Raw genomic sequence first — 12,512 nt, forward strand, 5'->3', positions numbered from 1 at the left:
TGTGTGTGTGTGTGTGTGTGTGTGTATGATTCAGACCTGGACCAGCCTGTTCTGACCACGTGTGTGTGTGTGTTCCAGACCTGGACCAGCATGTACTGACCATGTGTGTGTGTGTGTGTTTCAGACCTGGACCAGCATGTACTGACTAAGTGTGTGTGTGTGTTTCAGACTTGGACCAGCCTGTTCTGACCAAGTGTGTGTGTGTGTTCCAGATCTGGACCAGCATGTACTGACCGTGTGTGTGTGTGTGTGTGTGTGTGTGTGTATGATTCAGACCTGGACCAGCATGTACTGACCGTGTGTGTGTGTATAATTCAGACCTGGACCAGCCTGTTCTGACCACGTGTGTGTGTGTGTTTCAGACCTGGACCAGCCTGTTCTGACCACGTGTGTGTGTGTATGATTCAGACCTGGACCAGCCTGTTCTGACCATGTGTGTGTGTGTGTGTGTTTCAGATCTGGACCAGCCCGTGCTGACCGTGCACCAGACCATTAGTGACGTGCGCGGTAGCTACTACCAGGAGAAGACCGTGTTCCTGCGTTGTACAGTCAACTCCAACCCGCCGGCGCGATTCATCTGGAAAAGGGGCAGCCAGCCCATCGAGCAGAGCAAGGACAATGGCGTGGACATCTATGAGCCGCTCTACACACAGGTACCCTGCACACCGCCTCTCACACCCAATTTCTATGCAGTTAGGAAAAATTAGCCTTCCTTCCATTTAAGCTTTGAGCAAATTCTAAGTGAATTTTCGACAGAGTCAACAAAGTTAAATTGTATTTTCACTAATGGATGTCATGCCGATAGTACTTGCCATTCCTCATGTCCCGGCATTAAGATCCACATCTCATACTTCAATAAGGAGCAGGCTTTGCAGGCGCTTGATTTACATCTGATCACCACCAACCCAGAAACTAAACAATGTGTGTCATGTCCTGCGTATCAACTAATCTGCAAATTCTGTCTCCATCTCAGTTTTGGAAATCGTTTCCTTTTCAGTATGAAAAACACCATATATCACCGCATTAAAGTAGGGGCAGGTTGTGTGCGTGTGTGTGCGTGTGTGTGTGTGTGCGTGTGTGTGTGTGTGTGTGTGTGCGCGCGCACGCATACATGTGTTCGGGAAGTGCTGGGAAATCATCTTTCAGTGTTTGCTGGCCAATGAGGATTCCCCCCCCGCCTCTGTGTATAGAGCACCCTCCCTGGGTTCAATTAACACGAGTGCTGCTCTGACGAGTCACGGCTGATTGAAGAATTAGCGACGAAAGTCAGTCGGTAATGCGGGGAGGCAGATATGCAGAGAGATGAAATATGAATCCGTAATCCAGATGCCATTATTACAGTCGTGTCCAGTCGCAGAGGGAGAGGACCGGTGATGTTATAATTTATTAGAATAATGATGATTATTCATTTCACTGATGCCCGTACCCAAAGCCATTTTCATACGTGAAATCCATTCATCTGCTCTTTAATGATGAAATGGCTTCGGTGCTGCTGTCCGAAATCTCCACCAATCAGCCAGCGGCCGCCATGCAGTGCATTGTGGGTTGCAGGCTCGAGCTTGGCTTTTCGCCTCTTTCCCTCGTCCGTTCGCTCTCGCGCCTCCTTTCCCGTGCTGTGAGGAGCGCTCCCTGCAACCTCTAGAATTGGGACAGATGCCTGTTTTGCAGTTGCATGACGTGCCCCCCCCCCCCCCCCCACTCTGTAGGGCGAGACCAAGGTGCTGAAGCTGAAGAACCTGAGGCCGCAGGACTTTGCCAATTACACCTGCCAGGTGTCCGTCCGCAACGTCTGCGAGATCCCTGACACTTTCGTCACCTTCCAGCTCACCAACGCCACCTGTGAGTCGATCCTGGGGGTGCTTCCTTTTATTTCTGTCTCTCAGTCCTACCCCTCACACCCTTCCCTTGCCCCACCTACCCCCCCCCCCCCTCAGTCCCTCCCCTGTCTTACTCCTGCATGTCTTCTGACCTACACCCCCTGAATCACTCTTCTTGATAATGTCTCTAAGTTCCCGTGTCTCTCTTGCTGCCGTTGACAGACCTGTCAGGTCATGTAGAATGTATGCATGTCCTCCCCCCCCCCCCCCCACCCCCCCCACCGGTGAAATGACGCCTCTGGGATTTGCACGCAACCACACAACTCCGACGAGGCCGTTTTGTGAGCCACTTTCGCAGCGTTACTCTATTAATCCATTTTACGTCTCGATATTTCCCACGGACTTGGCGCGGCGTGATTAATGGTACAAATTGAGATAAATGCCAGCTTTGAAAGCTTTCTGACTGTTCTGCAGGGGTCAGGGGTCACACTCATGCATAATTCATCACCACAGGCGCCAGTAAATTAGGGAGTAAATGGGAGGGCTGGGGGGGGGGGGATGTTCGTCGTCTTCGAGGGATGCTGGGATTGCGCTAATGAAACCGGCCCGGAGGAGCATCTGGAGAGCTTCAGCTCCGTTTACGTGAGACGGACGTCCACAAAAGCCTGGTCCACCAGCATCCATCCCTTAGAAGGCGAACGGACCGCATTATGCCGGTAAAAACCGGTCCCCTGACCTTGGGGGGCACATGCTGCTTTGAGAGGAGGCTGCGGACGTACCCTTGAGAAGCTGTACCCCCCCCCCCCCCCCAACACACACACCCCCGCCACCAAAACCCCATCTGCAAGGAAGAGACGGAGCTGTGGAGATGCTGGAATTTACAAGTGGCCCCAAATGAACAGGGTCACGCATATAAACAAGACAGGCAGACATGCTTAAGCGGCCACGTCATCCGCTGGAGGCGTGTTGGCGCGTCTGTCCGTCCGTCCGTCCGTCCGCCTGGCCCACTGAACGTCCTGCATAATGAGGGACCTGGACGCTCCACATGCTCTACACCCGTTTTCTATCCCCCCCATCCCAGAGTCCTGGTTTTTAGACACTCCTGTGCCCCAAATCTCAGTTTGAGGAACCATCTGGCACGTGTGAAGCACATCTCTAAGAGAATACGGATTGCGTGTTAATGACATCACTTCCTGGGCGGATCGGGGGGGGTGGATAAGGAGGGATGCGAGTGGGAAAAGGAAGGAGAGCATGGCGGGGCAGTAACAGCCCCCCCCCCGCCCATTACCGGTGATCGATTCACACTGGTATTACACACCATCAATAAAGGCCGCCTTTCTGTCCAGGTCGATGCTCCCTGCCGGTACCGCAGGTCTGGAGGACTCGTCTGGGCCCGCTGAACCTGCTGGCGGGACTCCATTGTTGCCGCGCATCTGGGTTGTTATGGAGACGCACGTTGCTGATGAAGGCCATTGATTTAAGGCCTGAGCCGCACCCGCCCCCCCCCCCCCCCCCCCCCCCAAGCTGACGGTACCCGACTGACAGATAGGAAGGAGGCAGGTCTGCAGTCGTGCGGTGGGCCCCGGGGCCGCTTCTGGGACCTCAGGGGCCCTGTTACGACGCTAATGCTGACGCTAAGCGAACGTTGCCCCCAGGGGCCCCCACTTGCCGATCTATCCTTGTGGTATATTTGTAATCTCCTGCTAACCGCATTGTGAGTCTGTCAGATTAGCCTCCTAGTGGCGCGGCGGCCAGAGAAATGTGATTTAGACAGTTTGGACAATAGAGAGAGATTGATCTTGTGCTGTAATACGCGTGCGGGATTGGAAAGTGCCGGCGCGTTCCCGTCCTGCTGAAATTCTCGATAAATCTGCAATGTGCCCCATTACATCCGCTCCCCTCCCCACCAGCCTGGCCGTTGTTATAATGGGGAGGGGGGGGATACATGAAAGAGCGCAAACAAGGGAGAAAATGTGAAGATTTGTTTGTTAAACGTTTACAAGGCGGTTAGTCAGATAGCGGTTATCGTTTGGTAGGCATGCTATTTTAATGTCATTTCAGCAGGCCGATAACAGCCTCTGTTTATAATGTCGTGGGGGGGGGGCAGGTACATCGACAGGGCCAGGTATAATCCTGATGAGATGGGGGAGGAGAATTTATGCCCCCCATAAATAAATCACACACACACACACACACGGTCTGAATCTCACACACACACATGGTCAGTACAGGTTGGTCCAGGTCTGAATTACACACACACACACACACACACACACACACACACGCACACACACACACTGGTCAGCACTGCTGAGCGGTGCTGGCGGCTCTGATGTAACGATTTGGCAGTATAGAATCGCAGATCCAGAAACAGGACTCGCTTGTCCGCGCGATGCGTGCCGCTCGCTGCACGGCGTTCCCCGTATCGCCGGCGACTTGTCCCGGGGTTAATGGCGCTCGCGAGAGCCCGACTAATAAACGGCTGCTTAAGAAGCCATCTAAACGCACCATTTGCTGGCACTAATCTGCACCCTCCTCCCCGCTGGCGTTCCCTGAGCGATCGCTCGGCCCTAATTGGCTGACATAATTGTCGCGGGCTGCTCTCCCGGGCGGAAGCTTCCTTCGGCGCGACCCCGCCGCATCGCCGGGAACCCCGAGAGGCTCCAGCACCCAAACCGGCCACGGCGCAGGGATTGCGTGCTGATCCGGAGTCCGAAAGTCAGGCGTGTATCATTAGTAATCCTCGCCTCACTCACTGAGCCTGTAGCCGCATTCATTTGCCATAACTAGATTTGTTGTGCTGTACTTGTTTAATTGAGATGGCTGTTATTTCTCCTCAGCAGCAGCGGCAGTCGAATTCTCTCATTAGGCCACTAGAGTCTCTAATGACGTTTATTTGCTGATTATTGTCCGAACAGATCAGGTCCGGGATCCTCCTGTTTTTAACTCATTCCTTGCACCCTTAGATGTTTCATTATCTATTTCTTTTACAGTCAGAGCAACGGAGGTTAGGAAGTGAATCGCAGAATATCGGTTTATTTACTGAAAGATGTGAAGGGAGAGCTGGATGCACGCTAATCTATGTCCTGGAAAAGCTGCCATTTTTGTGTGTCCGGCATTGCAATGCTGAGCTGATTAACAGGGTGCAGATGGAAGGTCTGGTCCGGTTCTGTCCGGTCCGATCTGGGCAGGGCGGCATGTGCAGAGCTCCCCTATTGTGTGTGCAGCTCCTTCACACTTTTACCCGTTTTTATATGCGTCCCTGGTTCCCACGGGAAGAAATTGAATTCTCATTCGCCCTTTCACTCCCCTGTCCCTGCCGCCTCCCTCGTTATTTCCCAAAGTGGCCTGTAGGCCGGCCGCGGCCCCCACTGACGGGGCCCTGCATTCTGAGACGCTGGCTTTCGGCAAGATGCTATCGCCCCGCGACACGATGGAAGAAAGGTTCCCTTGATAGCCGCAGCGCCAGCCGATTTCGGGCCGGCGGAGTGCTTCACTTTGACAGAATGGGAAGACTTGATGACTCGCCAGTGTGGCTTGGAGTAGGTCAGTCTTTTTAGAATTTTCTATGGGGAGGTGGAGATCCAAAGCTCTCTGATGTGGACTCGGGCCACAGCATGGGACTCTGTCCCTCCTCCTCACATGATGTGGTTTGTTTCTTCTCGTGCATGACGTTATCTAATAATCATTAGAATGGAATGTTCCGGAGACACTTCCTGTGTGAGGTGGAGGGCCGGGAATAGGTGGAGGGTGGGGGCGGGTGTGGGTGTGGGGGGGTAGCAAGCAGGATGGGGCTCTGTGCATCAGAGTGATTGAAACATGCCAAAATGAAGATTATGCAGCTTCGGACGATGGGCCTGAATGAATCAGGGCTTATATTGGGGTCCTGGGATGGGATTATCACATGGTAAGCAGAGGCCAGGCACTGGGCCGTTGCCAAGGTGACGCAAAGAGTAATGAATTGGACTGACAGCCGGGGGGGTCGATCGCAGGTTTTCCGTCCCAGATCCTGCTTGCTGATCTGCTGGTGGGTTGGTGTGGGGGGGGGGGCATCACTGTGCCCGGCTGCCCACCTGTCCCGTGATTCACTTTCCAGAATGTTCTGCCATCACACTGGCCTTCCTGGATTATTGTGCACCCCATTGCAAAAGAGAAGATGAAACAAAAAGCTGCATTTATTATTAGGTGAATTGTTTTCTGGGACAGTCGATATCAGAGGAAATGAAGACTCACTACTGAGAACAAGGACGGGCGACTTCAGCCAATCAAATCACCCCCACGATCGGTGCCTCTTCCTTTATTTCCCGATGGTTCCCGCCCCTTATCTCTGAGGGGCTCCTCTCTGCGGACCCTAGCTGCCTGGTATCCTGCATGAGGGCGGTACTGCCCTCGAACCCCGATCTCACCCCACATGTCGCACGTCGGACATGCGTACAGGTCACCAGCTGCGGGTTTATCTGACAAACATCCCTGAGAGATATTAAATTCAATTGCATGCGAGGGTTATGGACATGCCGTAAATTGGGGGGGGGCATTAATATTATCCTCGTCCAACATGTCACCAGGGATGCATCCTGTCATTTTTAAACTCTTCCCATGATGCATCTGGAGATTCATTCTGACAGCCTGCAATGTCTGTTGTGTCACCTGAGGCGTTACCAAGGTGAAGCTTCAGAACTGTTCATGATCTCCATGGCAATTCCTGAGCTCATGCCATTCCTGCATTGGGCACTGGAGGGCGCCATGTTTGGGCTTCTATGGCTCCATAATGCATGTATGTGTTTGTCGTAGCCCCGCCGGCTCTGCGTCTCTCTGTCAATGAGACCCTGGTGCTGGATTCCGGGAAGGACGTGATGATGTCCTGTGAGGTGACAGCGGGAAACCCCACCCCCACGGTGACATGGTCACGCACCCCGGGGTCCGTCCCGCAGCGCGCAGTCATCGCCGGCAGCACCCCTCACCCTGCGCTCCGTCGCCGCTTCCGACTCCGGCTTCTACAACTGTGCCGCCTACAACAAAGTGGGGAACCCGGCCAAGAGGACAGTGAACCTCATCGTCAGAGGTGCCTGAGAGTTTCCCTCAATGTCTGTGCTGCGTCTTTGTCTGCTTATATACGCCATTCGGCCCATATTTTGCGTCATGGTGATGCTAAATAGTCACATATCGCAGTGAAAGACTGTGTGATCCTACGTGTCCCGGTGCCACTCTCTGCTCCCTGCTCCCACACTCCACTCCCCGCTCTCCTCTCCTGCACCCTGCTTCTGCTCCCTGCTCCCACCCTCCACTCCCCGCTCTCCTCTCCTGCACCCTGCTTCTGCTCCCTGCTCTCACCCTCCACTCCCCGCTCTCCTCTCCTGCACCCTGCTTCTGCTCCCTGCTCTCACCCTCAACTCCCCGCTCTCCTCTCCTGCACCCTGCTTCTGCTCCCTGCTCTCACCCTCCACTCCCCGCTCTCCTCTCCTGCACCCTGCTTCTGCTCCCTGCTCTCACCCTCAACTCCCCGCTCTCCTCTCCTGCACCCTGCTTCTGCTCCCTGCTCTCACCCTCCACTCCCCACTCTCCTCTCCTGCACCCTGCTTCTGCTCCCTGCTCTCACCCTCCACTCCCCGCTCTCCTCTCCTGAACCCTGCTTCTGCTCCCTGCTCTCACCCTCCACTCCCCGCTCTCCTCTCCTGCACCCTGCTTCTGCTCCCTGCTCTCACCCTCCACTCCCCGCTCTCCTCTCCTGCACCCTGCTTCTGCTCCCTGCTCCCACCCTCCACTCCCCGCTCTCCTCTCCTGCACCCTGCTTCTGCTCCCTGCTCTCACCCTCCACTCCCCGCTCTCCTCTCCTGCACCCTGCTTCTGCTCCCTGCTCTCACCCTCAACTCCCCGCTCTCCTCTCCTGCACCCTGCTTCTGCTCCCTGCTCTCACCCTCCACTCCCCGCTCTCCTCTCCTGCACCCTGCTTCTGCTCCCTGCTCTCACCCTCCCACTCCCCGCTCTCCTCTCCTGCACCCTGCTTCTGCTCCCTGCTCCCACCCTCCACTCCCCGCTCTCCTCTCCTGCACCCGGCTTCTGCTCCCTGCTCCCACCCTCCACTCCCCGCTCTCCTCTCCTGCACCCGGCTTCTGCTCCCTGCTCTCACCCTCCACTCCCCGCTCTCCTCTCCTGCACCCTGCTTCTGCTCCCTGCTCTCACACTCCACTCCCCGCTCTCTGCTCCCGCAACCTGCTCCCACTCTCCACTCCCACTCCCCGCTCCTGCCCTCTGGTCCTGCATCCTGCTCTTGCTCTCCACTCCTGCTCTCCTCTCCTGCACCCCGCTCTCGCTCTCTGCTCGTTCACTTCATCATGACCTTTATGAGTGACCTCTAGCTCTCTCCATCCCTGTTAATCATCCTTATTCACTTCTGCTGAGGAGGACCTAATTACAGCATGATGGATCGGGCCCTGTCGCCCACTGTGGTCGTGTGTCCATCTTCCAGGTGCGGCCAGGTGGCTCGGTGCCCTCTGCAAAGACGGGGGGGTCGGGGAGAGTTGTGTGTGTGTGTGGGGGGGTATTAAGGGGCATCAGAGAGGGTGTCGTAGGGCATCAGAGAACATGTTGGGGAGACGTCAAGGGGGCATTGGAGAGGGAGTTGGGGGTGTCAGAGGGGGATGTCAGGGGCATCAGGGGGTATTGGGGAGCATCGGGGGCGGGGGCGGCTGGTATTGGGGAGGGGTGTAACCAGCGGAGGGGTGAAAAACAGATGCTTTATGTATTTATTTTACATTTATATGTATGTATGTTACATTTATATGCAAGTGTGTTAAATTTATATGTATGTATGTTACATTTACATGTCTTTTCAAGACACTCAAAATTCTTTACAGAAGCAACGGGGAGTCACTTCAACCCCCACCACTGTGTAGCCCCCACCTGCATGAAGCGATGGTAGTCACCAGTACGCTCATCACACGGTAGCTAAGGTGGTGAAGTGGCAAGAGAGAATTCACCAGTTAGATATTAGTTCCCATCACTGCACTGGGGCATTGGGACCCACACAGACCATAGGATGGGCTTCCCTGTTGGCCACACCCACACCCAACACTAACCAGCAGCAACCCAGTTGGTCTCCCATCCAAGTACTGGCCAGGCCCAAACCTGGGGGGTGTTTCATGTAGCAGGATTTCTTGTTTAACCGGGTAACTTGTCAGATAATATAGTCTGAGCTACATTTAAGTGAATGAAGTCCATTTAGCCCAGACTACCTTAAATCCAACTTCTTATCTAGCTAAGCAAGAAATCCTGCTTTGTGGAACACCCCCGTGCTCAGCGTCAGGTGGATTACCCGGTTTGAACTGCAGGTGGTACGGCTGCTGAAATATGCTGCATAAAAGGAAAGGGATTGTGGGGAATGGCCCCGGCCTGCCGGCTGGTTGGTCGGTCGCCCGGTATGCAGGTAACCATGGCCTCTTTTTCACCGACCAGACATGAGGAACCTGACGTTCCAAATCACGCCGGACTCCAACAAGGACAGCGAGAGCATCCAGATGGGCCGCGACCTCAAGCTGTCCTGCCACGTGGACGCCCAGCCACAGGACAAGGTCAACTACACCTGGTACAAGAACGGCGTCCCCATCATGCCGTCGGAGAATCTGGTGATTCTGCGCAGTGACCCTGACATGGCGCCGGGCACTGGCAGCTTGGAGATCATCGACATGAAGTTTCGCGACCAGGCCACCTACACCTGCGTGGCAAACTTCCCGGGAAGCGTTGTGCCAGAGCTCAGGGTGGATGTCAACATCACGCAAAGCAGTGGTGAGCCCCCTCCGCCCACCCACACAGCCACCCCTGCTCCTGACCTCCTCTGTCACCTGAAAATCAGCAGAGGACGCTGAACTCCTCCCGACCCCCCCCCACTCCCTCTCCTCGCAGGCGGTCTCCTCCTGGGCTCATCTCACCCCCCTCCCCATCCCTCTCTGTCCGCCCCCTCCTTCCAATCATCCCCTAGTTTTGTTCGGATGACACTCCTTGCACTCGTCTCATTATCTACCAAGCTATGCATCGACTCTCCATCCTTTCTCGAACCCCTTCCCCGATCCTGATGCCCCTTGAAATCCAATCGTTTTATTGTCTGTTCGGCCGCCTTATAGTAATTCCCAGAGCTTACACCTCGTAAACACGGACCAGACGGGCATCTCCGTAATGTTTACATGTGGGGCTGTTCTGCTGCCGCTCTTCCCAGACGGTGCCGTGTCCCGGCGGCGCGGTGAAGGCAGCAGGACGTCTGCGAGATGTAACACGGGGAAAATGGGGCGGCGGAGAGAGAAAGATCATCCCGGATTCTGCTATAAACGCGCCTCTTAAACAGTGGCCTACTTTGTTGCTATTCCGGTAGCTTCCGGCAAGCTGACATCGGTGAACGGGCCGATTAAATATAAACGAACCACTTCTGATTGGTTTCCTCGGAGCTGGGTAAGTGGGCAGCCCTGAGGATGACCCAGGAGTACACCAACGCTCACAGGAACACTCCATTCGGATCTTCCCAGACTGAGGAGAGCCGGGGGGGGGGGTGATGGAGGTTGCTGGCTTGGTCACCTTGGAAGCTGACAGCCATGATTGGCATGTAGGTGGCAGAAGGCCCAGCTAAGGAGCCCCCAGCTTTCTCAGAGGTCCTCCTGATCATCTGCCTCTCACTTCCTTACTGTGGGTTTTTCTCTGTGCTGCCCTTGAAGATCCTTGGATTGAAGATCTTTCGCTCCCTTTCTCCTCACTTTTCTCTTCATCCCTCTCTCACCTTCATTTATTTGCTCCTCATGCACCCGATCAGGAGCAGCTCGGTGGGGCAGTGGTTATCACTGCTGCCGCACACTTTGTCCACTGTTCCAGTTTCCACCATGGTTCCATGTTCTCCCCGTGTCATTGTGGGGTTTCCTCTGGGTACTGGTGAATTGGAGTTACCGTAGGTGTATGTGAGTGAATTGTGTGTGAGTGTGCCCTGCGATGGGTTGGCGCCCCTTGCTTGGCAGGTAAAGAAAATGGATCGAGCTTGTGGACATTCATTTTCCGGCTCTGTACACCCGGGAAATTGGGCTCTGCTCAGCTATGTTAAATTCCAGGTGCTTTATAAGCCGGAAACACAAAGAGTCGTCAAACCTATTCTGTCAACAGAAAATACATTTTTAATAAATATTTAAAATGTATAACATTTATACAGACGAGCATTAAAAGAAAAGAAAAGCAAAGCTGAATAATTCATTAGTAATGAATTAATAGCATCCATAATTAATAACCTCCTCTCTGTCTCACAGTTACTCCCCCGATCCTGTCGGTGCCCTCTGGTGGCGCCGTGGTGACAGTGCGGGAGGGTGCCTGGGCGGAGCTGGTGTGCCTGGTGGACGGCAAGCCCCGCCCCCCGGTGCTGTGGTCCCGTGCAGACAAGGACCTGCCTATGCCGTCTGGCGAGTGGGTGACTGAGACACGGGATGGCCGGTTGCGGCTCAGCAATGTCACACGCGACCTCTCAGGGACGTACCGCTGCCAGACCGCACCATACAATGGGCTGAACATCAAGCGACGTGAGGCACAGGTCCAGCTCAGCGTGCAGTGTGAGTGAGGGGCTCGCCGCTGTCCCTTGGTGTTCTGGGGTTCACCTCACTTCCGGTGTCAGCGGGAAACACTATCTGTAGCCATGACGTTGACCAGAGACTGGACAGGCCGTGTATATCTCATTTTCCCTCCTTTTTCTATAGCTCAGCACCAAATTATTTGATAAGGGCAAGGAAGCATCGTCAGGCAGTTCCCTCCCTACCCTTAAGGGATGCTATTTGTAAACCCTAAACTATTCTGCAATGCACTTCGATAAGGGGGCTATCATTCCAGTGATCGACTGATAAATCAAAACTTCGGGGTGTTTAGGGTGTTAGTGGCGTTGCCTGCCAATTCCAGCACATGCACGCATCTGAAAGCCCGGCCCATGCGTGCATCTGCAAACCCGGCACATGCGCGCATCTGAAAGCCTGGCCAGCGCATGCATCTGCAAACCCGGCACATGCGCGCATCTGAAAGCCCGGCCCATGCGTGCATCTGCAAACCCGGCACATGCGCGCATCTGAAAGCCTGGCCAGCGCATGCATCTGCAAACCCGGCACATGCGCGCATCTGAAAGCCCGGCCCATGCGTGCATCTGCAAACCCGGCACATGCGCGCATCTGAAAGCCTGGCCAGCGCATGCATCTGAAAGCTCGTGTGCGCGTGCATCTGAAACCCCGACCCGCGCATGCGTGCATCTGAAACCCCGACCCGCGCACACATGCATCTGAAAGCTTGGCCCGTCCCACACTGGCCCTGATTTACAGCCCAGGTGGCCGCTGGGCTCAGCGTTGCCGGGGTGACGGAGGGGCCCGGCACCGGCCATGAGCGATGGCTGGTGTGGCCCCCGTGCTTGTTTACTTATCTCTTCACTGGGTTTGTTTTCTCCCCCCTTTTTAGCTGTATTGATTTATACGCAGTAAGGACACCATCATTTTTTAGGCCGCCACTATAATTAAGTGTGCCAGGAGCGGCCCCTCCTCCCTCCACCCCTCTGGAAACACCATGCCCCCCCTCCTCCCACCTCGTCTCCACTCTCATCCTCATCAATCAGCCAGTCCTCACTCTGGGAGTATCGCTCCCCCACACGCCACCCTTTCCCTCTCTCTTTTATCCTGTGTCTCTCTCTGCTTTCTTCTC

At 54.9% G+C, this 12,512-nt stretch overlaps 1 protein-coding gene across 1 annotated transcript in view; it reads left to right on the plus strand.

Annotated features, from left to right (window-relative positions):
• The window catches only part of LOC125707802 (MAM domain-containing glycosylphosphatidylinositol anchor protein 1), a 99,011-nt gene that overhangs the window by 42,168 nt on the left and 44,331 nt on the right, over positions 1-12,512 (plus strand). The window contains 6 exon segments of the mRNA XM_048975143.1: positions 457-653; positions 1,707-1,839; positions 6,609-6,772; positions 6,774-6,879; positions 9,270-9,599; positions 11,093-11,389. Coding sequence (XP_048831100.1) covers positions 457-653; positions 1,707-1,839; positions 6,609-6,772; positions 6,774-6,879; positions 9,270-9,599; positions 11,093-11,389 — 1,227 coding nt within the window.

This window comes from Brienomyrus brachyistius, chromosome 14 (assembly GCF_023856365.1).
Source record: "Brienomyrus brachyistius isolate T26 chromosome 14, BBRACH_0.4, whole genome shotgun sequence".
Lineage (NCBI taxonomy): Eukaryota > Metazoa > Chordata > Actinopteri > Osteoglossiformes > Mormyridae > Brienomyrus > Brienomyrus brachyistius.